General features: G+C 41.0%; 2 protein-coding genes across 2 annotated transcripts in view; both read left to right on the top strand.

Moving 5' to 3' along the window:
* Window positions 1–3,719: 3,719 nt before the first annotated feature.
* LOC128790069 (uncharacterized protein DKFZp434B061-like) lies at window positions 3,720–9,853 on the top strand. The gene is made up of 2 exons (XM_053946520.1): window positions 3,720–4,153; window positions 9,216–9,853. Exons 1-2 carry the CDS (start codon window positions 3,757–3,759, stop codon window positions 9,251–9,253), a joined length of 435 nt encoding a protein of 144 aa, XP_053802495.1. The 5' UTR covers window positions 3,720–3,756; the 3' UTR covers window positions 9,254–9,853.
* A 7,955-nt stretch (window positions 9,854–17,808) lies between these two features.
* The window catches only part of LOC128789698 (uncharacterized), a 38,049-nt gene continuing 28,595 nt past the window's right edge, over window positions 17,809–27,262 (top strand). Inside the window, exons 1-2 of the mRNA XM_053945867.1 lie at window positions 17,809–17,943; window positions 22,692–22,974. Of these exons, the coding sequence (XP_053801842.1) occupies window positions 17,809–17,943; window positions 22,692–22,974 (418 nt within the window). The remainder of the gene's footprint in view (window positions 17,944–22,691; window positions 22,975–27,262) is intronic.

The following is a 27,262-nucleotide window of genomic DNA, read 5'->3' as shown; positions in this document are numbered from 1 at the left end:
GCATTCCTCAGAAGCAGTTTATCAACAGATGGCTTGTGGGGCTAGCAGCCCATGCAAAAGGAGCAAACATTTATTTCCCCATGAATCTGTCAAGAATTGGTCTCCCCAAATCTCCTGGGAATCAGTTTTCTCAGGTAAAAATTCCAGGCCTTCAATTTTTGTCCTTACTGGACCAATAGTCATGTCTAGAGCTGTTTTGATGTTCGAAAAGGCCTGATTTCTTTAAACACATGAATGTGCCCCAGTGTTACATAAAAAAGATCCTGTATCCCAGGATGCAAATGCCAAAAGATGATGCTAGGGAAGGACTTTAAAACAAGGAAATTGCACTGTACTTCAAGTACGTTCACTATTTCCAGATCAAAATATCATCTCTGCACACATATAGAAACCCTTGGTGGATTTCTCTTCCCTGAAAATCTCCCACTTCCTATGGTTCCCACATGAAGTTTTAGCACCCCCAAACCCATGAGTCTGACAGCTACCATCTGACACCATCAATACAGGCATAAAAGAATTTATACTGACACTGCTAGTGAAAGGGATTGACAAATAGCAGCTCTTCAGCTGCTAAAACAAGAACATGAAAAGAGGTTGATTTAAATAGATTTCTATCACACGCAATTGAAAGAAATCAAGGATTTTGAACAATAAGAATGATTCTTTTAAAGCAACAATTAGAAGTCAGGCTAAGCTTTAGCTGTCTAAAAGTTACATGCCTTATCTAAATTATTATCATTTCTTTATGCTATATCTATAGATAGGAATACATAGCAAGGCAACTTGCTCCAGATGACAAGTCAAACTCTTCCTATGATAGCTGTTTTCCTGGAAATTAACAGAAAATTAATAGGAGCATATCCATTCTCTTTTACTATTTGCTTCATTCACTGAAAAAAAGAAAACCTTGATTACATAAAATGATTCCTAAATTCCTAAAATACATAAGAAAATAACAAAATTGTATCCTATTAAAACATTCCTTAAAAAGCTGCTCAAAAAACTATAGGATAAACCACTGGTTTATCAGAAGGATAAAGTTCAGACAAAACCCACATAATTTTAATTTATCTTGTTGCTAAAAGAAACGTCTGACATCAGGAGTTTTCATTTGAAAGGAAGATTACCCTTGGCTACTAAAGGAAAAATTTTATCACTAGAAGCCCACTGCTGGAGTAATGTTTATAATACCTTTACCCCTAAATGGGTTCCCTTGAGTAATGCTACAGAACAGCTGGCTTCCCAGAAATATGATAGCATCTTCTACCATTTAATTGGGCCCCTGAACTTGGTGGAACACTCAGGAGAGGTTGTCCAGGCGCAGGTTATTTGCACTCTAGGATCTACATACATATACACAGGGTTGGGGTTTTTTTCAATTATTTCTAATTACTCTCTTCTCCTTGGTAGATATTTGCAACTCTTATTAGAGCAATTTTGTAACAAGCCACATTACAGCTGAGTGTAAATCATCACACAAAATCAGAATCCTGGTTACTTCACACTAGAATAAATGAAATAATTTTGCTCAACAGTTAGACTAACATGTTATGATTCTCAGCACTTCAATTTTTTGCCATCTTTCAAAACTATGGCAGTGAAAAAATGTCTGAAAATAAATATTTTCTTTGGTATACAGGGTCATTTCACCAGACAGTGACAAATGTCTCAAAGGATGCAACATACAGATCACCTCAATACGAGGGAGGCTCAAGGATCTTTTGCTTTGTTTGTATTCACCAAAGAGATTTTAAGATAAATGTATACCTTAAAAAAATGCCTTATGCTGCCTATGTACTCACATTTGTAGCAACACAATTGTTGTCATGCACATCTTAAAAAAAACTTTGCTGACTAACACAAAAGTACAGAATCTGGAGTGATAGTCTGTTTATGCAGAAAATGGACTACCTCAGGTGACAGGAGAAAAGCCACCACACTTGGAAATAAAATAAATATTGTGATAGCCTGTACACTTACCATTAGAGATAAATATCAATTTTTATGCCTGTATGGAAAAAAAACACCTACACTCATCACAGCAGTGGGTGCAATTCAATTTGCAGTTACACAATTTTAAGTTAAGGTTTACTTTTCTAAAGCCAGTGTCATTCTGCTGACAGAGTGACCTGAAAAAGGAGTTCAGCTGATTTCTCAACTGGTCTGGATCCCACAGGTCACATTCATTGTGTGCATGCCAGTTATCTCCCAGGTGCCAAGTCGGAGCAAAGAAATCAGTCAACCTCCTGGGGTTATGGAGATGTGGCACATCCAGGATGAAGATGGCATGATTGTATGAGCCTGATATCCCTCTTCCAGGTAGCTGGGTCATCCAGATGGGTGACCTCAGGCCCTCATGTCTCCTTTGGTTATTTTACAAGATACTTACTGCACCACTGTGGCTGGACCTCCTCTCCCCCAACCTGGCCAGTAATGTGCACCAAGCTCTAATAAGCTCTTTTCTAGGATCATACAAGAGGTTCTTGCAATACTGATCAGGTTTACAGGCTGTCTGTACTTTTTGCAGGAATGAGTTGGTAAGATATTTTTATTGCCTTTATATAACAAGAACCAAGTGCTGAACTCTAACTGACAGACTGTTCAAGGTTTTTCTGTCTGCATTTTCAGTGCCCACACCAGATCAGATTCCTCTTTCTTGCTCATCTTTTACGCCTCGGATTCATCATTTCTAGTTTCTTTCCCCAAAAAACTCACTAGCATTTCTTTCTTGACCCAACACAGAGCTGCAAAGAGAACTACCTACTCCATCTCTCAGCAAATCCCCTAACCACTTCTCCATATTGGTGCTTTTTCTTCTGAAACTAATGGGAATTATTAGCTGAAGATAGATTTCATGATTTTTTTTGCCCCAGTCAATACATTTAAAAATTAAGTCAGACATCCACCTCATTACAACCCATACTCTCTGAGGAACTGCAAGCGTACCTCGAGTGCTACAGCCAGCTCTGGGGTTCCAGCACAGGAATAACAAGGGCCTGTTGGAGTGAGTCCAGAGGAGGCCACCACAATGATCAGAAGGATGAAGCACCTCTCCTACAAGGAAAGGCTGAGAGAATTGGGTTTTGGGTTTGTTCAGCCTGGAGAAGAGGCTTTGGGGTGACCTCATTGTGGCCTTCTAGAACTTGAAGGGAGCCTTCAAGAAAGATGAAGAGAGACTCTTTACAAGGGTAGTGACAAGGGGGAATGGATTCAGACTAAAAGACAGTAGGTTTAATTTACATATTAGGAATTAGGAAGAAATTCATTACTCTGAGGGTGATGAGACACTAGAACAGGTTGTCCAGAGAAGTTGTGGATGCCTCATCCCTGGAAGCGTTCAAGGCCAGGCTGGATACTCACTAGGAATATATGATTTGGCATTACATATATTGGTACATGATGAAAATTACTTAAGAGTCATGGTGATGACAAAGAAAACACATTAAGATTTGGAAAAAGAAATATGTATCTGTAGTAATCCTAGTTATAAACCATTTAAGATAGATCACTACCTACACAGGTACTAAGCAATATATATGAAATATATAGCAACACTTCTGCCTGCTGTAAATCAGCCTCTCTCTTGTTTGAAGTTAAGCTATATTTCATCCAGCTGCAGATGAAGATGACTCAGGGTAGAAACTGTCCCAGCACACTGTCTAGAAAGGGCACTACTATTGGTGATCTAGATCTGAAATGCTGAATTATTAGGACCATGGACAGTGTCCCACAGGAACAGCCCCCTCACGGTGTCCCATGGACAGTGTCCCACAGGAACAGCCCCCTCACGGTGTCCCATGGACAGTGTCCCACAGGAACAGCCCCCTCACGGTGTCCCACGGACAGTGTCCCACAGGAACAGCCCCCTCACGGTGTCCCACGGACAGTGTCCCACAGGAACAGCCCCCTCACGGTGTCCCACGGACAGTGTCCCACAGGAACAGCCCCCTCACGGTGTCCCATGGACAGTGTCCCACAGGAACAGCCCCCTCACGGTGTCCCATGGACAGTGTCCCACAGGAACAGCCCCCTCACGGTGTCCCACAGCGCTCCCACCGCCTCAGCGCGAGGCCTTTTCCCAGCACGGAGCGCGGGCTGACAGCGCCCCCTGCCGGCTCGGCGCTCACCGCGACTCACCCACCGTCAAAGAGCGGTAAACTCACCGAGGTGTTTTCGGTGCTTTCGCTTTTTATTTTGTGTCGGTTTCGGCTGGGATAGACTTAATTTTCTTCCTAGTAGCTGTAGACGGCTATGTTTTGGATTCAGCATGAGGGTAATGCTAATAACACACCGATGCTGTTATTGTTGCTAAGTAGGGCTTAACGTAAGTCAAGGACTTCTCAGCGTCTCATCTTTTCACAAGCAGCCTGTAGGGAACATGGCCAGGACAGCTGACGTGAACTAGCCACGAGGCTACTTCACACCATGCCCACTATATAAACTGGGGAGTTACCTGGGAGTGGGGCTGGCTGTGGTTTGGGGATGAGTTTGGCATCGATCAGCAGGTAATGAGTAAAGCTATTGTGTATCACTTGTCTTTCTTGGGTTTTAGCTCTCTCTTCCCCATCCCCCTTTAATCACTATTTTTACTATTATTATTATTATTACATAATACATTGTATTTTACTTTGTTTCAGTTATTAAAGTGAACCCACCGGTTTCACTGCTTTTTTCCTAATTCTGCTCATCCAAACAGGTTTGGAGGGAGAAGTGAGTCAGAGCTCTGTGGTACTTCATTGCCAGCTGGAGTTAAACCATGACATCTGTGCATGTTTTCCCATGTCTTTGCCCCCTCTGTGTTTTCCAGTGGCTCCCAGAGCAGCGTGTCCATCACCAGGTGCATGACCACAGGTGCCTGTGCCAACCACGGCAGTGTTCACCCAGCTGCGGCAGAGCTGGCACCACGCTCACACACACTCCTGCAAATGGTGTTTCCTTGCTCCAGTGTTTTGCTTGCGAGGAGAGGAGTTTAACATCTCTTCTGTCTGCATGGCTACGGCTGGGGTGCCCGATGGGGATCCTTGGCAGCTGGCCCAGTCCCACCATCCCAGCCAGAAGCAGGGCACTGGGGCAGCCCCAGCCTTGGGCATCGGGCACCTCCATGCAATGGGGATGGGGATGGGCTGAGGCCAGCCTGGGACATAGAATTATAGAATAGCTTGGGTTGGATATGTTAAAACTCATCTCATTCCAATGCCCTGCCACAGACAGGGACATCTTCCACTAGACCAGGTTGCTCCAAGCCTCATTCAACCTTGCCTCGAGCACTTCCAGGGATGGAGCATCCACAGCTCCTGGACAACTTGTACCAGGGCTTCATCACCCTCATTGTAAAAATAATGCACCAATCCTAGTCTGCTCTGGTGCCCAACCAAACCCTAAAATGTACATCTCGTAATCAGAAGTTTTTAGCATTTGTTATCTCATCCACAAATTTATATTGAAAACACATTTTAGTAGTCACATATAAAGTTGTCAGTTTGTGTCCACTGTAGATAGATTTTTTTTTAACAAATGAAAAAAATAAAAGCATGATTATAGAGTATAACTATGCAATTGGAATTTCAGAAATAGTCCCTTCATTAGTTTATATAGGATGATATCAAGCACCTAAGAAATAATACAGTTAAACAAGTATTTAAGTTACTGGAAAGTTTTCATTTTGGCAGGACTGCTTTCCCTTATTATAAAAAGAACAGAACAAATTTCTCAAAATGTTTAATGATGTCAGTACTTGCAGTTCTTCTTTCACAACAGCAGGGTAAAAAAATATTTTCTAATGCCCAAAAATGACATCTGTGAAAAAAAAAAACTGTATTAACAAGAATTAAAAGAACATCTAATATAATTTATTCACAGAAATGTCCTTAATAGACTAAACTTGCATTGTAAAATCTTTTTCTACCCAGTTTATATAATAAAGAAAATTACATTATTGATACTGGTGCTAAACCAGCTTTGCTTAGTAAATCAGACTCATGCTATGTTCAGAAGATGGACACATTTCTGCTGCATGTAGGGACTCTATCAGTCAGCTATCTGAGAACATCTTATCAGCATATTCATCCTTGCCATCTGATTTTAATTTAAGAAAATCACTATCAGTAGTTAGATTTAAAAGGTAGAGAAAGCAGTCAGGTCACAGAACAGTCTTTCATTATACAGCCTATCTCAGATAGCCCTTGCCACAGATTTGAAACTGGTGCTGCAGGCAGAGAGCAACAGAGTGATTTCAAGTAGAAGTCATCTTCCCAGAACAGCATTTGGAATATGACTTGAGGAGGCACATAGTAGCATCAACCAAATTAACATTTTGAGCATTATTGACACTACAAGATATATTACTCCCTGTTCAATTTTAAATTATTCCCTGGGGAAATTTTTAAGGGTTGATTACTTTATTGGTTGTTATTGAGTAGAACCAGCTTGTGGGGAATGTCTGAATAACAAAAGCCTTGATAGAAAGGGATCAAGAGACCCCTGGTGACTGATCCGGATGGCATTGATTTGATTTTAGCATGATACATTTAGTTTCCATTGTTAACAGAATACAGCAGATTAATTTACAGAATGAATAGTAACTGTAGTGCTGTGACACAACCTAGAGCCCTGCACTGCACACAGCTCTTGCTCCAGTAAGCAATTAATTTCATCAAGATTACTATGTACAGCTGGATTACTCTGAGAAGGAAGCACTAGGGCTGAACCCCACAACTTCTACACTTGATATTCACAGAATCACTCCACTAATATATCATAGTGGCTGTGAGGTGAAGAGAGAAGGAAAGATGAAAAAGAAGATTTCTATCACCTTTTAGCTCATGAATAATCTTCTTCCAGCTCAAAGAAACCAGGGAACATTCCTGTATAAGCAGGATGTAGAAACAATAGAAGCATTCTGGGAAATATAAAAACAGGGTGAATTAGACACAGGTAGTTATGCAATCTAAGTGGTAGTCTTGGTATTAAAATACAAAACACAAGGCTAGCTAACAAGTAACTAAACACAAAGTTAAGCACTGATAAGACTGAATCTTTTTTTTTTTTTTTTTTTTTTCTGAGAAAAACAGAGAGAGGCTAGGACAATGGAGACAGGAAAGGTCATAAGTTTAATAAACTGACCCAGACACTAGAGCATTTACAGAACTATGTATAGACATCAGCTTCCTTTAATATGCTGATAAACAGAAATTTTAGAAAAGCAAAAGTGCATCAAGTTTACATCAGCAGCAGCATTTGTTAATTGCCATAACCCCTAAGTCTCTCATTTAGATGTAGTCAGTATTCAAAAGTTGTATTGCTGCTGACAAAATGGCTTTCCCTTTCAGTGGGAATCCTTAAAATCAGAGGGTTTTGGGCAAATTGCAAAGAGCAGGCCTCAGAGACAGCAGAACTGTGATTAGAGCTAAGCAGTAGACCTAAGATTTGTCAGCAGAAAAATTATACAAGTAGAAAGTAAGGACAAAGAGAACAATGGTCAGTGTATTAACACTTGGCTAAAATAACTCCTTAAGTTACAGAAAAGTATATCTAGCAAGATATTAGGAAGTTCTAAGCTTAATAATGGAGCTCTGTGCATTGTGTTTTAAGGCTTACAAGCAGGTATTGTATTCGAAATAAGCAAGCATTGTTTTAACCAAAGGTTACGTGTGCTTATAGTGGTTGGATAGAACTAGTGTCAATATGCTTTTGCTTTGTGTGATTGGTCAAAAAGTTTTTAAAGTAAGTTGTAACATTAAGTTCTTGGTCTGCTGCCTGGGATGTGAGCTGCTGGCATCTTCCCATTGTCATAACCATGTAATGAGACTGATGCTGGAAAACAAACAGCTTGAGACGCGTTCCTCAGCAGTCCCGTCCCGTTCGTGATTTGTACACAGACCCCCAGCCAGTAATACCTTTCCAAAGAAAGTGTTGGTGAATATTCCTGGACATTATGTACACAGAGGTGCTTGCAATCAACTTATCTGAAGCTTAAACTAAAAGTTGAAGATTTCTTTTTAGAACTACTTAAATATGTCTCAATAACTTAATATAACTCAATAACTCAATAACTTAAATAAAAGCCTCAAAAAGTCAGAGTTATTTCCATTCAGATGAAACTCTCTCTGCTGGCAGGGCAGCAGCTATACATACTCTAGACTGAGAACTGCACTAAGATACTTTTCTACTATGGTTCAAAAAATTCCCTCTTGTCATGTGTTTATTTTCCACTCCCTGACAAACATATAGTGGTGGCAATCTTGTTGATCATCTACTATTCCAACCTGCAATCACTGAGAACATAATATATTACCCTGTGAAAGAAGCAAAGGGTTTTTATTCAGTCTGTAAGTGTTTCAGGGCATATAAAATCTGAATTGTTGAATCCTAGATTTCACCTGTGGCTTAATGTGAATTGATCATTAATCCCACGTCTGTGTTACATAGTGGGTTTTGGCAAAAAATTATGCCAGGTAAATATTAAGATTATACAAACCAAAGGAAGACTGAAATCTCTTTCTCCAAGCACACAAAAATTATTCAGCAGAAATAGCATTTGTCTCACTGTTTTTTGACTCACCCCCACTTTGCTGTGTACAGCTACTGCAATTATACTTATCCCTCTCTGTATTGCATATGCTAATATAATTTTTGGTAGTGTGTTGTAGTCATCCATAATTCACTCCTGCCATTCTAACAGAAACCTTTATGCCTGTGGGGCTGAAAAACACAGATGGCTTTTGAATACACCAGATGAATGCCCAAACCAGTGGATTAGAGTCACTTTCCTTAATCTTGACTTTGTTAACAAGTCTGTAGAACAAAACATGTTTAACAGCAAGAGATTCCATGGAGTAGGAGATATTCTCAAGCAACAGCTCTAACTCATCATTTCTGCTGATCTGGCATTTCTCTGTTGCCAGGTTAATATCTTTGTCATTACATTACATAATTAACCTTGTGCTAATTCTCTCTTGTTTTGGTCAGAATATAAGCAATCATTTTTATAGAACGAAAGGGTCTCAAGAATAGCAAACTGCTCACAAAAAGAATCAACTTCAAATGATTAACCCTTGAAAATAAAGTTGGGCTCTCAGTTTGAATGATATGTCTGTTATTTCAGGTCTGAATCCAAAAAAACTCAGTGACTGTGAATGTCTAAATGGTGGATAAAACACACCAAAAATATTGCTGGGTGTTCCCCAAATGAGAGCTTTGTTCCTCTTTCTATCTAGTCTGTGTCCAGGAGGAGCAATTCAAGAGAGCTCCATGAGGTACTGCTGTGCAGCTCCATCCCTTCTACACTGCTGTATGCTGGGAGAGCCAGAAACAAGGCACAAAGACTTCTTGGAAAGCATTTAACAATGGAGGAAAGGAAGAACACACTTCTTCACGTTAAATCAAATCAAAATACCATGTTCCAGACCCTTTCCACAGATGACTGCACCTAGCAAATTGGATGATCATTTTATGGTGTGCTACAGCCATGGGTATCATATGGCAAGAAGTATCTGGCAGCCAAGGAACAGCACCAAAGATGAGCATCACTGAAAGAATGATTGATTGCAAGCAAAGAAGAAAAAAATTACATAGGATAGGATCTTTTCTGAGGACAGTATTCTTCTTTGTGCTTTTTAAACCCGAGACAAAACCTCTGGAAATGTCAGAAGCTAATTTAAAAACAATGGAAATTATTTCTAACTTGTCATATCAAACCCTTACAGAAAAGCACCCCTATTCATTGTCTAATGCCTGTAATGCCTAAAGATCTTCTCAAATTATATTTGTTTTCCAGTTGATTCTCCTCATCTAAGAAAGAAATTCATTGCTATCTAAAAATAAATGCTTCTGACAAGGTTTTTCTCTTTTTCAATGGCACATATGCCCTAGGGAGCATCCCCTAGGTTAGGGAGACACAAGAAGCTTCCCTCAAAGAGCTGTTAAGAGCCCATTGGCTCCTTCCCCTGCTCCTATGTTCCTGAGCCACTCCCTCTTGTACTGCCCTGAAACCAGGTAAACCTCCCCGCTCCAGTCCCCTGGGAGAGAGAAACCTGCTGTGTCCCCATGAGTGTGCCTTGGACCCTGAACATCTCACCTCGTGGCTGAATTAAACATCTGTGGATACCATGCAAAGGCCCTTTTTGCTTCCTTACCTTGGACTTTACTAGCAGCTATTCTGGCTGCAGCACAAATTTTGTCTGATAATGGGCAAATGGAACATTTTAGGATTAGGTCCATAGAATTTGCACCACCATTAGGTTCAAATGGATAACTATTTTTTTCCCTCTAAATGATATTTTAATACTTCCAAAAGGAACATGTTGGGAGCAAAGGATGACAGGATCAGCAACAACCCATAGCAGTCTGATGTGGAACTTTTTATATATTCAAATGTTAAATTTCAAATACTTGCAGACAAAGAGACAGGGGTGCATTTAAAGGTGACATAAAGTGCTTCCTCCCCCCCAGGGGTAAATGCTGGACACCAGGAGACTGCTGTGACAGCACCTATCCCCCGAATCATCAATCTCTGTTTCAGAAAGCAGGAAATCTAGTTGTGCTAGGATGGAAAAGGGAGAATATGTGTCTCTGCAAGAAAAGCAGAAGGCCAGAAGTAGGAAAAACCCTTTACTGATACCATGCCCTCATCTCCTTCTTAAGGGAAAAGCACTGAAATTCCAAGAGGAAAGTATATTCTGAGCTGGCTGGGAAGAGAATGATAAACAAACATAAGGATAGGAGGGAAGGTCTTTTCAGGGAGGAATGGAAAGTAGGGTGATATCAGGATCCAGTGGAAGGAGAAGGTATCTGGAGCTGGGTAAGAAGAGCTAGGCAGCACCAGTGGGATAAAAAGAGAGAACAGAGATAAAGAAGGCTCTGGGAAGTTGACTTCCATGCCAGAGGAATTTTGGTAAAAAATAGTTTGGGATTTACTGACATACAACACTGTACATGATATGGTAGCAAACCTACATGAATCATTATTGGGATTATAGACCATTTCACTCTATGTACAAGTGTGAGACTGTAACAGGAAATGGGCAAAATAAAAGCTGTAAAGTATGAAGGAAAGTAGAGAGAGAACTTGTTTTTCTCAGATCATATTTTTACGTACAGAGAGGAAAACATTTTCATTCTGAAATATTAAGAAAAACAATAAGAAAAAAGTCTCAGAGGAAACTTTTGGATTAATACCTTGTTCTGTGGTCTGTCTTTCCTGTCCCCTTTCATTTTCCAACTACACTTTCAACATCTAAATGCGTCTTTTAGACATATATGTCTAACGAGCCCTAGCTATTGAGTGTGCCCATCACATATAAGAATCACTACCTTGGTAGATACCTCTGGTATCTAAGTCTCGTTCAGGCTCTGTACTGGAAGATATTTTTATTTAAGCCTCTTGCCATCAGAAGAAAAGTCTTACTTCTTGTCACATCAACGACACAGCAGCACAGCTGGAAGGTAGTCTAGAAGCAAAGCTGCTAAAGACCAAGGCTGACTAGACCACATCAAAGCAGTGCCTTTTGAATTCACAAGAGTGAAAAATTAGAAGGGAATTAGCAGGAGAACAGGTTAGGTTGTTATAACTGGATGACATTAACTTGTACATGAGATAGTTCAGGTTTTAGGATAAGAAAGTACAAATGAAGGTAGGAAAGAAAAACTAAGTTAAGGTCAGGTTACTCTGACAGGAGTTAAATACATCATTATTAGGGACTGTAACATTAAGGCAATTGTGATCCCCTTCCTGTTCATGGTTCCTGCTGGTTATTTTGATTTTGAAACAGCCAGGGTCCTAGCCAAGCCATTTGTTTGGATTTGGCTCAGATATGTCTACACCCTGCTGAACCAACTTATTTCCCTGGCAAAATGATAGCATCTTGAAATGTATCACTGGAAACAATTTGTTGCACAAAGCCAAGCTCACTTGGCCAAGTTCACAACTTGTAATAAAATTGAGGACAGTCTCTGCACATTTTTCATGCAACTCACCCTAAACCCTATTTCATGACAATCCTTGCCTGCTAGATAAGCAACTGCTGAGGTGTATACTGTAAAAACACGGGGTAATATTCCTGTTAATAATTTTATAATTGAGACTTGAATTGATAGATTATCATTAGATGGTTTCAATCAAATCAATTATGAGTGTTGATCAGGGGAACTGTTCTGGAAGAGTAGTTGATGATAATGCTTATTCTATCACTGTCTGGGCCTGTTTTTTTATCTGTTTTAAAACCAACCAGTGTTAGGAATCCACACAGGTAAAGTTTCAAATCCAGCTGCTCACACAGCATGCAGTCATGGTCACTGCACTTGATTCAACATATTAACACAGTGAGGAATATTAACTGTGTGTCAAGAGTTTCTTGTGAGAGAAAATCAATAGAAAGAATTACTAAATCCCAAGCTCTAAAAACAATGAATGACACTAACAAGAAAAAAAGTAGTGGAAGAATACAGGAGATATGAAATGGGTTTCTCAAAATGTATAAAAAGTGCCCATGAAGCAGCATAGGAGACTGACCATGCTTCAGGAAAGGACTGTATTAAAGTTTCTGGTCTTTGGAGGAGGAAGCTCTCTTCTATAGTTCAGTAATATGTACCACAGTAAAAAAAATAGTAATAATCAATTCTCCACTACCTGATAAGACTGCTAAAAGGATCAGTGTTAAGGAAGATTGATTAAAGCACATGCTGCAACTGCTGTTAACCCTGAAAACATGCAGTTGCACTGTATTAGAGAATATGAGGCCCAATTTAGCAGCAAAGCAGGATCTTGGAAATTAGTTCAGAACAAAGATTATCAGATGTCTACAAAAAGCATTATAGCAGAAGGAAAAAAAGATTTTAAACGTAAGTTCTGGGGCATGCAGATAGAAAAACAATGATGGATTCACAGACCATTAGCATTTAAGGGCTGTAGTATGGAGATACTAAAACATAGTTAGAAATATTATTTTAAAATAACATGGATGGTCATAAATACAAGGTAGAAGAGAAATGCTCTGCCTGTTTCAGCTTTCATTTGAGCATGACAGGAAATGTGTTGGGAGGATATCAATTTTACAAATAGAAACAGAGGGATGAAGCTTAAGAATATCATTACTTTTTGAAAGTACAAAGGAAATGAAGAAAAAAAGGCAAAATTAGGCAGGCCAAGGCAAAGTTAGCTGATGAAGATGGTGCCTCGCTGGCTAATGATTGGTAACAGCAGCAATTACTGACAGTTCTAAAAAATGTCATTTCATTTTAGTTCTCAATGTGTCAGACTCAGGAAAATTAAATCACATCAGAAGCCACAGACTTATTACTGAAAGGTCAACTTTCATTAAACTTTTCCTTAAAAGTTTTAGTGAAGAGATTAAATAAACCTACTCCATTAACTTGAGTCAGACAAGTTTTAGAGGAACATCAGAAAAAAATGGGCTAAGAACTATTGTACTTAGAGACACTAAGAGACATAAGGCTTTGCCTCTATTTCTAAAGATTGCTTGTAAATCAAAATGTAAATGGCCTTGAATATTCATATAATTCAAGACTCATATCAAAACACACAGGTGTGCTTTAAACTGAAAAAATGAAGTAGCATCATTTGCCTTAATTCATGTAGGAATGGTTCAGGAAAGCCAGTGCTATCCCTCCTATGTAACGTCACATTGACTCCTGTAATGCACCCTTTGGAACAGATGGAGCAGGGGATGAGCGAATTCAGAGCCAGAATCAGCCCACCACACTAGCAAATCTTGATATTGTAGCTTCTTCAGTAACTCACAGAAGAGCATGGAGGAAAAGATGATCACTGATTCTTTGTGCAACTGACTGGTTTTAAAAGCCCAGCCAAAAAGTGCTGTCTGTTTTATACTAGCTCATTTCTTGATCCATGCAGTTTAAAAGTGTGAAGCCCAGACTATGTCTCTGAGAAGCTGTATATGATTGTGCTGGAGAACAGTGAGGAAACTGAGGTTTGATCAAAAAAATAAAAATAATGAAGACTAGACTTAAAGGCCTAGCTTGGGGAAACAACCAACAGTTCTTGAAAAATAGACCTACTAACATACTTGCAGTACCGCAGTTTGCTTATCAGATTATACAAATATCACTTTCTCTCCTTTACAATACATTGGGCTATCAACAAGTACCTGTCTGTTCATCTTTTATGTTCAAAGATGGGCATAAGCCCAGTAATCTCAAACATTTGACAGGTACACCAATACCAGTTATTTTAGCAGACTGACTTACCTGAAGATATAACTCAAAGGAAACCATCCAAAAGTATAGGATAAGTAACTAATTCAGCAGTCAGGAAAAATCTTCAACAATTAACACAGAAAGACTCGAGGATTTCAGAATTTTGGAAATTATCCAATTTGCCTCTTTTCACCTTTGAACTGGTGTGAAACAGTAGAACTTTTAAAATGAGAGAAAGAAAAAATGACAAATGAGACTCTTCCTCATATATTACACAATTGAATGGATATCCAAGAGAGAATAGATAGAAGGCCCAACTAGTTTGTCTTCTGCTAAACAATGCAATTTACAATTCATGAAAAGAACTGTATTATGGACAGTAGCAATGATCTCAAGAAAAGATATTTGACTCTTATTAGAAATACATAGCTCCTGTAATGTATTCAGACAACTGACAGGAAAGGAGAATTAAGATTCCAGAGGCAGCCACACAAAAAATGTTCCAATGGCAAATTGGCTCTACAGATACTACAGAATTATGTGCTGGCCTCTTTGTGTTACACTCTGGTTTTCCTACCTGAAGTCAGAGGTAAACAGCAAAAAAAGAAATGTTATTGATGCCACTGGTAGGCCTCTTTGAAAGGAGATGAATCACCTTGCATTTTGAGGGCTTTTAGGTATTCCCCTGAAATTTTAAATTAACATTTTAATTTAATATTACATTTTTCTTATTTATTGCTTCCATTCTTTTTCACTCCATTCCTCACAGACTCTGCTTTTTCTGTTTAGAATCTGTACATAAATTATTAGGTTATATTGATTTCATCCTACTATTCATACTTCTGATCTTAAAGTACTGATTTTTAGATAATTTTTTTTTAATTTGCCACCTTACTTTTTGCTCAATGCTTCCAATTCTGTTTGATGTGGCTGAGGGTGCCTATGTGTTTAATGGCTCCTGCTGCTCCTGGATGCTAATCATGCTTGCAGAGCTCACTCAACTGATCTGTACGCCCAGGCTGAGCTCTGTACAAGACGGACAGGCCAGCTGAAGCAGCCCTGACAACTCTGCCTAAGGGTCCCCTTGGGTGGGGAAATAAGTGCTGCATTACTCAGACAGGATCTGGAATAGATTTCAGCTATGGCTAGGGACTGGGGAAAGGCTGGAAACCATACAGGCTCTGTACCTCACACAGTTGCGTGGAGAAATTGCAAAAAATGAGAAGGAAACTGAAGGGCTGCAGCAACCAAGAGCTTGCACTCCTGTTTTATTAGAATGAGAAACAAGACTTGTATTGAGTAGTACTGGATCAAGCCTGACATCATTCATCATCATATTTAATTTACCTCCTATGCTGCTTTCCAGCATATATCAGCATTTTGACATCCACTGGGATACAGGCCAGCCCAGGCCAGACAACAGCTCCTTGAAGCATGCAGCTGTGTTAGGAGATGGTATCAGCCAGTGAACACCCCCAAGATGCTGCTGCAAACCTAGGGTAGGGTAGGGTATTGCAGAAACACCTTAGTCACCTTCCTTTTTCTCTATGACCATCCAACAGGCTTCCCCAAGACAGACAGCCCTGCACACCTTCATCTTGCTTGCTCTTAGAAATGTTATTTTTCTCCTTGTCTCTAATCTCCATAGAAAATTGCACTTTTTTTCCCTGACCCATCTATCTTCACTAATTTCTGATTAGAAGTGCTACCTGTAAACCTATGACTAGACCACTCCATAAGATAGAGGCCGTTGCAGCTTCATGTCTCTGCTTTTGCACGGGACAAGGAGAATGGGACTGATGGCAAAAAAAGGTCAGATTTGGAAGCTGCATGAGTTTTTAAAGGATGAAAACCTTCAACCAAGGCATTGGAGCTAAACTGCAGAGTCTACTGAAGAAAATGAGCTGAAAAGAGGTATGTAGCTTAATAATTTGATATCCAGGAAGCCAACATGGAAAGGATGCTTCCTTCTTTTTTGTTGTTTATAGGAGTGCTATATATGTGCACTGCAATGAATGGAAGCTTTGAAAACCAAATTGATTATTGACCAATTTATATTGTCTATCAAATATACATAATTTAACAGTCATGTATAACAGCAAATGTGAAATATGTGCTTAAAGCTTATATTAGAACTACTGCTATAACTATCATCTTTTCATGGAGAATGTTAAAAACAGCAGAGAAGAACAGGGTCACTCAATACCGTCCTTATGAACAGACAATCACTTGTACAATTATTTCTATTATTATCAACAACCTGCCAGCTACCTAAGTTGTGCTTGAATATTGCAGAAAGTAACTTACTAATATGCATACTGAGGGGTTTACATTTTTCTATAAATTCTTACCAAAAAGCTGATCTCCTGATATCATTTAATACACTTTGAAATAAAGTGTAAAGTTGTAAAAAATATGTAATCAAGGACTGTTTAAAATGGGAATTTATGAGAGATGTACAAGTCATTAAAAGCTGCGTCCAAGAAATTGTGGTTAAAAAATTTACTAGTGATGACAGAATTTGTGTATCTCTTACGTAACTGTAGGGTTTTCATTCTCTTTACTTTTATGGATTCTTTATCATTCAGTTCTACTTTACTGTCTAAGGTATTAATGCACACTGAACTAAACTGATTTTGTTAATATTTTTGCTAGAGCTATTGAGCTCCCTGCATCATTTCAACGCTCTGACTTTCACATGTCAGATTCAGTGACTTACTGTATAATCCTCTGTGTTAAAAAATACTGTAATTTGACTTTATTCAAACTAGTTATCACATTGGGACAACAGATAAAAAGCCAAAATGAAGCACTAAGTGCCAGCATCCCTAGCTGGATGAGAAAAGACTATCACCAGACTATCACCAGAGGGCACTAAACCCTGAGAAACCAAATTGACTATAAAAGGACAAGTGCAAATATTCATGATTTCACCAGAACGACACAGGAATTTAGTAAGATGATGCAATTTCTTATCTTAACATTGCAATTTAAGAGCCAAAACTGATGGAGTGGCCTTCTCCCAACCCCACCCTATTCGGTGATCTGTTCTGTGAGTATACCTACATCAGTGCACGACCCATCACAATTAAACACCGAAGTTCACTTAGGTTGTTTAGGAGCAGTTTAGCAAAATCAATGGAACTATGTCCATGACAACATGATGAGAGCGAAGTATCACGCTTCACATTTTGTTACTGAGCAGATTTCGTACATATTCAACCATCCTTAAGAATCTCTCTACCAGCAAGAAAGAGATTCATTCTCTCCACTCCCCAAAACACATGAAAGCACTTTTTTTCTTGTAGGGTTCGGGGTTTTTTGCTTGTTTTGTTTTTTTTTTGTTTGTTTGTTTGTTTGTTTTTTGTTTGTTTTATTGCTTGTTTGTTTGGGGTTTGTTGGGGGTTGGGATTTTGTTTGTTTTTTTTTTGTTTTGTTATATTTTGGGGGGGTTTTGGGTTTTGGGGGGTTGGTTTGTTTTTGGGTTTTGGGGTTTGGTTTTTGAGGGGAGTTGTGGGGTATTTTTCAGAGAGTTGTTTGGTTTGGGGTTTTTGTTGTTGTTGTTTGGATTTCTTTGAGCGGTGGGCTGGGGGGGGCGTCCGGGGTGATAGGGGTGGGTGGGGGGTGGAGGGTGAGATGGTTTCTTTGAACTATCTCTTTAAGAAGGCTTTGATGGCAGATGTAAACCGGGCAATCCAGTTAAGCGAGTGTAACTGCGAGATTACAGAACTAAAACGTCTGTCTGTTCCCGAAAGGGGATCCAGGCTGCCGGTAAGGTCTCCTGATCTCCAGCAGCCCCCTCTGGGCCGCTGCTGCTCACGCAGAGGGCACAGAGCGGTGCCCGCGTCTCAGCATTTGCTCCTCCCGCAGTCGGCGCGGCTGGGCTGACCTGGGACCACGCCCGTGCGCTTTTCTTCCCCTGGAGACGCTGCAAACCGACTACTTGGTTTTAGTTCTGCTATTGTCAGTGTGTAGCAACTCTAGCCAAGAAAAACACGTATCTTTAAAGTCATCTGTTTGTTTAGACACTATAAGTGTTTATGGCTGTCTGTGCTGCATTCTGCAATTTCAGCTGACTGAAAAGTGATGACGTAGAAAAAAATGCAGTGACTAATAATGAACTTCTTGCATACTTTGTAAAATTTTTACTTCCCTTGAGAAGCGTTGGCACGCTGCTGCGCCTCACCACAGCTCTTAATGACACTCCCTTTCCGTTTCCTGATGGATTTAGGGCTGTGTGGTAGCAGGCACAAAGAAATAGCTGTCTCTCGATACACAAATTCACATGCCCATCAGCAAGCCTTGCTGTGTTTCTGAGCCCCTGACCATGGTGTTCAAGTAGCTGGGTTTCCCTGAGGAGCTGCGTGAAACAGGAAACAAGAGAGGGATCTCAAACAGCCACTGAGTAATGTGGAAGGAAGAGTTTGTGGAGCACAGAGAGAAACACTGACAAGCTGCGAATTCCCTTGGGTTTTCCCTTTCGACAAATTCCATTCTTTCCTTTGCAGTGGCAAGCTCCAAGGTGAGCACAGGGTACCTCATCCATCCCTGCCTCCTGCCTAGCTGGCTGCTCCCTCTCCACACCGACAGCAGCCCTGGCTGGTGTGGCAGCCTGACACCAGGGGAGGCTGATCCCCTCCACTCACAGTAGCTGTCCTGTGATCTCCCACGCTTAGACGTGTTGAAACTTTAACAGGTGTTATTGCCTAGGTGTGTTGATTTGCACAGCCTGGGTTTTGGTAGCATGGGGGGCACAGAGGTGGCTCCTGTGAGAAGCTGCTGGAAGCTCCCACCATGTCCAGCAGAGCCAATGGCTGATGGCTCTGAAGATGGACATGCTGCTGGACAAGACTGGGACAACTCGAGAGGCTGGTAACATCTCTGTGATGACACATTTAAGAAGCAAATCACAACAAAGTGGGGCACGCACAGTGTTTTTCTAGCCAGAGAAAAGGAGTAGGTGAGAACATGTGAGGGATACAACATGGAGACACCAAGGTCAGTGGGGAAGAAGGGGGAGGAGGTGCTCCAGGTGCCAGAGCTCCTCTGCAGACCGTGGTGATGACCATGGTGAAGCAGCTATGCCCACGCAGCCCATGGGGATCCACAGGGGATGCAGAGATCCACCCACAGCCCGAGGGAGGTGCCCAGGCTGGAGCAGGGATGCCTGGAGGAGGCTGTGATCCAGTGGGAGACCCAGTAGAGAGAGGGGCCCTGCTTCCAGGCTGGAGCAGCCTGTCCTTGGAGGACTGCACTCCGTGGAAGACAGACCCACGTCACAGCAGTTTTGGGAGGAATGTGTGCCTGTGGGGGGAATTCAGGTTGCAGCAGGTGCGGTAGGGCTGCTGCTTGTGAGAGCATTGGAGAAGTTCACAGAGAACTGTCTCCTGTGGGAGGGATCCCACAGTCTCACAGGGGAAGGACTCCTCTCCCTGAGCAGCAGAAGAAAATCTTGGTGATGAACTACCAAAACCCTCATTGCCTGTCTCCCTGCACTGTTGGTGGGAAGGGGGGAGGGGCTGGGGGGGAAGAAAAGATGTTTTAAAGGCTTATTTTACTTCTCATCCTGCTCTGATTTTGTTAATAATACATCCACTTTGTACCTCTAAGTTGAGGCTGTTTTGCCCTTGGAGTATTTTCTTCTGGTTCTTATCTCAACTCATGAAGCCTGCATTAAATTTTTTTCTTTCCTCTGCCCAGCTGTGGCAGGGAGGGCAACTGAGCAACTTTTGTGAGTGCCTGGCATTTGGCCAGCATCAAACCATGAGAGTTTCTTGGTGGAGAATGTGGGCATTGATTCCGCTACCTCTCACAAAAAACTCAGGTTATATTTTCAGAGATGCTTCAGTGCCAAAAGTTTTAGATAATCCTCTGAGTGGAATTTTTAAAGTTGGCATCTCACAACAATAGGCACTGAGATATCTCTGAAATCTTGTTCTCTTGTTCTGCAATCCCACCAATTTTCTGTGTTTAATTTTTTTTGTGTTTTTTTGTTTGTTTGTTTGTTTGTTTGTTGTTTTCTTTTTGGGTAAATGTGAAGGCCTAAAAGTCAGTTGCATGGTTTGGAAAAGGCCAAATAATGGAAAGGAAGACTTTATAAGAGATACAAACTACCTGTTCTCCTTTAGCACAAATAAAGAACCCTTTGCCACTGAATATATTCACTGTAGTGTATTCACTGCCAGCAATTTTGGTGAGGCTTGCTACCTTTACCCACAGCTTTCTAGGTATTTTATTATTTTTTGGTTTATGTATGCACTGTATTAGAAATAGTGTTTGAACTCCAAAAGCAGAAATATTATGGTGTACCTGGCTACTGTATTAATATTTTAGGAATAAAATCATGTGGTTTGCCATCTCTTCCTTTATTTTGGCCTTACCTGTTGCTTGCAGTGATTTGCAGGAACTGAAAGCCCCCCCAAAACCCCAAACCAATAACATGATTATTTGGTTTAATAGGTTGACATAAGTCATGCATCACCTTATCAGCATTCCTTATTCAGAGTGAAACTGGAAGGTGGGAGGGAAAAAAGGTGTGTGCCCTTGGAAGGAAGTGTGGTCCTAGATCACTTGGGCAAGCTGTGAAACCACTGAGTCAGGCAATGGCTGGTTCAACTCTGAATATGCAAGAAAATTCAACTCTGGGTATTGCATAGACCTCCTGTGTGCCTCCACAGATTCCTCATTCTGGAGGAGCATCCTTCTGTCCCATCCCTACCACAGGCTACTGTGTAATTTGCACAAAGTCTGTGCTCAACACACCATTGTGCAATTACAAGGGTCATTAAAATCTTCTTTGGCATTCTGGCTGAGGCACTTACACAGCTTTAGGTATGGTTGGGTTTGCTGCTGGGTGGAGCTGGGAACAGTGACCGTGCAATTAGGAGGAAAACTGAGCAATGACCATGGCAGTTCTTGCTCTTTCTGGCTCTTGTTGAATAGCAACTCTAATTGCATCTTCTGTGGGCATAAAAGCATTTATCCAAGATATGTAGTGCTAGGAGGAAATGAAAGGCTTAGAAGTACAGCTCTTAAACAGAGCCTTGTGATCTGGTGTACTATATGCAGTCACAAGCTGTTTCAGGGCACCCTTTGGTACACCAAGCCCATCCTCTTTGTTCCCACCATCCTGCACTGGGACATTAAAACCCCAACTAAACATCTTGGGCTTTGGAGAGCAACCAGACACATTTTTAGGTCTTGCTCCTGACGAAAATAATACTCCTTGAAGCAGTTATGTTGCACAAATAAAGGCTTAGTACTGTGTATAGATCTGAAAACAAGCCCAGCAACTCAACTGACTGACTCGATTCACTTTTTATTAAGAATTCCATTAATTCTTATTGGTCATGAAAGCGCTGTTGTGTTACAGTTGCCGAAGTAACAAAACTCCCTGTCAGTTTGGTGTGTAAAACGGTTACTCAGGTAGTAGAAGATGAATATACAAAAAGTTCCTTTGAAAGAAGGCCTGAGCTTATGTTAATGAACAAAAAATGTATTAAATAAATTGTGAAAAATGCCAATCACTTGTTTTTAGAATTTTTAAAAGTTTAATAATAATAAAATGGTTATAAAAATAGTAATACAATTAGAGTAATAAAAATTTAGAGTTAGGACAATTACAAGACAATAAAAAGCAAAGAATTACGGAAGTCCAGATATTTTTGGACACTAAGCTGCCAAAAACATGCCTTGTGAACAAAGCAATAACCCTTAAAAACAGTAACCTGTTGCATATTGATATATCTCATACATGATGCATAAATTCCTTGCAAATTAAGAACTTTTCTGGTTTTTGTCAGCTTCTTCCCTTTAATCCTGGTGGTTCCATAAAGAGGGAGAGAAGGTGGAAGAATGTTTGTCTTTTCCGATAAGGAGGCAGTAACTCTTTATGAGTCCTTTCGCTGTTATCTCAGTGCGAAGAATTTCTTGATTATCTCATCTCTTTCTTGAGCTAGTTAAAAAGTATCTTACATAGCCTAGTTTCTATTTTAACATTGTGTTATAACCTAGAAATATATTTAACAGACTACTTAAGAAAATTAATACAGCATAACTTTCTAACATTACACATATAATATTCATTTTAATATTCGCAAAAGCCAGTCATAAAATATGCATTTTTCACATACATATAATGAACAAAGACTGTTTGAAACTGTCTCAGATGACTGAAAGAAGGAATAAGAAGCTAGGGCTGCTAGACATGGCAAAAAGCAGCTCCAGGATCAGGGAGAGCAGCTGTGAACGGAGCTTCATGAGTTAAGAGTTAAATTTCTTCATAGCAGCTTTTACGGGTCTAAGTTTTGGGTTTGTGATAAGAGCAGTGTTGATAACAGAGGGCTGTTTTAGACACCGCTGAGCAAGAAACGCTTGCGCTGCGTCCAGGCGCCTTCTGCTCCTGGGGGTGCACAAGCAGCTTGGAAGGGGACACAGGCGGGACAGCTGAACCCATATCACACACATCACGGACCTTGCTCTCAGGCACACTGCCTAATTTTTGGGGTTGTACCGTTCAGGCCAGGACAGCCCTCACGCCGCCGCCCTTCCGCCCGGAGGCACGGCCCCGCTCGGGCCCCGAGCGCCGCGCCCGCCCGGCGGCGGCTCCCGCCGCTCCCCGCCCGGCGCGGAGCCGCTCCGCCCCCGCGGGCAGTGCGCATGCATGGGGCGGCCGCGCCGCCCTGAGTCACCGCTCCGCTCCTCGGCCGCTCCCCGGCAGCGGCAGCGGAAAGGCGGCCACCATGAACCGCTTGGGGAAAAAAGCAAATGAGACCCTCATCGAGATGGCTCTGTCGGCGGACGGTAGGAGAGCGCGGGGAGGGGAGGGGGGGGGATCGTGGTTCTGTTCCGCCCTCGTCCCCCGGGGGACGAGGAGCGGAGGTGAGCGTAGTGTGAGGGGTCTGGGGGGCTCTGGTTCCTCCCCAGGGTCTGTAGGCCGGCGTCTGTGAGATGGGGCTGATCTCGGGTGAATCCTGACCTCTCCCGCATCGAGTCTTTAATCCTTCGGCTTTCACTGGAGAAGAACAAAACCACTTTTCCATGGGCGTGATCGAGCTATGATTCGATCTTCGTAATCCGCAAATGAACCTAGAAAATGAAGGTTCTCGTATCAGCACCCTGCCAAGAACAAAAACTAGAGAATCCGCTTGATTTTTATCTGAAGAGACAGAGCAGATACAAAGGTCCCTCTGCCGGACAGCAAACTTTCAGCCTCCCTCGGAGCACCAGCTGGGATGGGGCGCTGGCTCCCAGGAGCTGAGGTTGCCCTTACAAGGAGGCTCCGAGCAGCCCGGGTCACCTCACTTCGGAAGGTGCGAGCAGCCTTCTTCCCCCTCGCCCCATCCCAGATGCGCTGGCACCCGTCAGCTTCGGATAGACCCTGCGGCAGGGGATGTGCAGCCAGCGGGTTTGTGTCGAGGCCTTGCTTTTTAGCTGTAGCCATGGTACAGTTTCCAGTTCATGTCAGTGTGGTATGTCATTACTTATAATAAATGTGGTCCTATTAGGATTTTGTGAAATAACATGACGCAAGTGTGTGTTTATTGGCACCTCACCTGGCAACGTGAATCAACAGTCAGAAGTAAGAGAGCATGTTGATATTTTCAGAATGAGACTGTATACGTTTTTTTTTTTAAAAAGGAAAATGCTGCTCTAGAAAAATTTATTTTTTTGGGAATAATGCTTTGTCATCAGTCCTAGAAGTGAAAATCTTAAAGCAGGAAAGAACCACTAAGTCCCAGTGTTGGCTTCTTGGGTTATCTGTTCTCCTTTACACTCCTTGACTGCACTGTCTCTTTTAGAAAAACATATATAGTGCCATTTTAAACACCTCGAGCACTAGCAGAAAATCATGATTTTCAAAATATTTGTCAGTCTTGTTTCAGAGAGGTATGATGGCAATATTGACTGTGAAATTATCCAAAAGAAGCTCTTTGTAGTGGCAGCAAGGAGGAGTGTCCATCTGTGGGGAGGCAGGTGTTCACAGCAAGTGTCAGACGAAGGTTTGCCCTCTCTGGAAAGGCCTGATGGAGCTGGCAGGCTCCTTAGGAACCCGAGCAGATGGATATTACAGCCTCTTGGCCAGCGCTTCTGTTCCAAAGGGGATGTGAGAGGCCTGAGTCATTGCCCATCCCACTGCCTGGGAGTGATGAAAAGTGCTAGGACTGAGCTGCTCTCTCCATGGGTTATTCTTCTGAAGTAGCTTGAGACTAAAAAATATTTACAGAACACACAAAATATTCCTATTTAGGGAATGATTCTATGAAGTCAGATTTGTAAACTTCATTCCACATTATTCAGTTTTCCCATGAGCTTTGTGGGGTTTTTTATAGTCTTAAATAGTGAATATAAGGAGATTTGAGGGGTTTCAGTGTTCAAGGATGGTTAAGAAGGATTTGGCATATAGTAGCACATAACTCTCCATACAAAATCATATCCTAATTCAGTTCAATTTTGTTAATTAACCACTTTTCTTAAAGAGAAACAAATTGAATATGGGGTGAAGTGAGTAGGCTTTTTAAAAGTTATGTTAATTTGTTGCCCAAAAGTCTCTCAAGGTTAAAAAGCCCCCAGAAAATTCCTTAAATTATTGTCTAGAAAAACTAACGGTATACATATACTGCCAGTAGGACTTCTACATCTAAACATATGCTTTGTGCCTTTTAGGAAAAGCCTCTTAAGGCTCTGGGTGTCTGATGTGTACAGGAAGGGCCTGTGTAAGTCAATAGGAACAAGGCAGGAGAGAAAACATCTGTTACTTGTTTTCTTTAAAGACATGTTTGTATTTGGATAGTATGTGTGTATTTACTTCTGGTTTACTACTGGTTTTCATTAAACTTGAATTTTGGGGAACAGATTATGGGGTGCAAAACTCTACCAGCAACAGAAAGTTTAACTTGCCTGTTTAGAGCTTGTATGCCAAAACTTTTACCTTGAAGGAAGCGTCCTGGCTTCCTGCTGAATTACATCTGTGTGAGGTAAAAACTTCCAATTTTGTGTGTGTGATTTTGCTTCCTGTTGGAAGGTGTGTGTCATTTACCCAAAATATGAAAGTCTAAGAAAACTGAACGTGCACAATTGGAATGTAAGTATTAGAGGAAGAAGACTGTAATATATTGCTAGGATTATTTATGTCTATGTTCACTTTCAGTTGCTTTTTTTTTCCTCAGCACGTTAAGGCTGCAGTAGCTGTGTTGTGGGCTATATCCCAAGTCTTCCAGTTTTCTGGAAGTTTGCTGCTGGCTCCATGCCATGCTTTGAAGTATGCTGCCTGTATATGCATGGCTCCTCTTCCAGAACTTCCAGGAGCCTGGTTTGTGCTCAAAACGCTCTAAGTGATCTTAATTGAAATGCTTACTTAGGTTGGTTGTCATCTTGCTTGTTTCCCTCTGCAAAAGGTGGAAAAACATTGGTGAAAGCCAGTGGTGCTTGTGCCACAACAGTGCTTGTGCCAGTGTGTTGGCATCTTGCATTCAGGGCCAAATCCTGCTGTTATTTAATAAAATGATACTGAACTTATTTGATCAGAATTCATACCAGTAACATAAAATACAGGCCTCCGTTCAAAACCAGATCTGTCTCTAATTACTGTCACAGTGCATGTAGTAATTTCTGATCTATTTGTGGAAACGTTGAATGGGATATCGTGTTCCCACAGGCTTAAACCAAAGGGTTTGTTAAGAGGAAAGCTGTTTGGTAGTTTATTCCTAGGTAAGGAAATAAAAGCTCCAGGAAATTTAGACATAGTTCATAATATAGAAGGCAGGGGAGAAAATATTCTCTCAGCCCAACCAATGTCTGGTTTCTGAGTGGAATTTCTTTACTGGCTGCCATGCGTCACTGCAGGGGCGCAGTGTAAATACAGGTTGTTTATTGGAAGCTAAACCTCTTTATAACAGAAAACCCCTGTTTGTAGTAGGAAAACCTGCTTTTGGGAACTCATCTCAACAACTTGTATCATATCACTGTATAGCTGTGGTGCTTTTAATGCAAAAAGGAAAATGTCAAGCCCATTCCACTGCAGCTGTTAAATATGGATTTTTCTCCAAAGATTGTGTTAGTTTAAAAAAAAAATTGCTCTTGGACAGCATTTTCATTTTAGGTGAGCACCCTGCATATGAGATTAAACTCACTGTCTGCAGTTCAGTGAATAGCAAAGGAAGGATTTAAATGCCATTTAAATTCAGTAGCAATTATGTGGGATATTCAGGCCACATTTTGGGAAGCTGGGAAATACAGCTGGATTCATAGAATCGTTAAGGTTGAAAAAGACCTCTAAGATCCCTCAGGTGCTGAACTGAGTGATGGTCCTGCCATCACAGGTGAAAGCATTTTAGTCTCTTTGTAACAATTTCACCTTCTCACTCAGAATATGAAAGAAAATGCTCTGCAGCTGTCTCTCCCTCACAATAGTTCCTGGAGGAATGGTTTGGTTCAGCGGGGGGGCAGAGATTCCGGATTGTGAATGCCAAATAAACACCAAGAAAGCCACTAGCATCTCCTGGTGAAAGGCAGAGTGATGTTCTCTCAGTGATTCCCTCTCTGTCAGTTTGCTGCTGAGGCATTGTCTGGTGTGCTGTGCTGTTCTGAGGTGTTCCCTACAGAAATAAACTGATAACTGTATTATCAAATGGAAATACACTTTAACCTTTATGTACAAAGACTTAATAATTACTGTGATACAAGGATAAGATACTAGGATAAGATAAAAGGCATTGAAGAAAATATCCTTCAAAAATCGTGCTTGTGAACTGTTGGCATATAATTTGTAAAAAACCCCCAAACAAGCGAACAAACAAAACCACCAAGAAACCAAATACCATGTCTTCATATTTTATATCTTTAAACCAATGAGTTGTATATGAACATGGAGGAGACAAATAGTCACCTAACCTAAACATGTCATCAGGAAGGTATAGGTAATGTGAAAGTGTGATTAGATGTTAAGAGGCGAGGTAATAATGCAGTGAACTTTTGCACTAGTTTTTATTGTGATCTGGGGATTGAAGCAAAGAGCAGGTGTAATTACCAGGTTGTATTTTTTTATCTAGCAGTAATTTTATTATATTTGGTGATAGCTTTCTGTGTGCAT

The sequence above is a fragment of the Vidua chalybeata genome, chromosome 6 (genome assembly GCF_026979565.1).
Source record: "Vidua chalybeata isolate OUT-0048 chromosome 6, bVidCha1 merged haplotype, whole genome shotgun sequence".
Lineage (NCBI taxonomy): Eukaryota > Metazoa > Chordata > Aves > Passeriformes > Viduidae > Vidua > Vidua chalybeata.
This window is presented reverse-complemented; position numbering and strand designations above follow the sequence as displayed.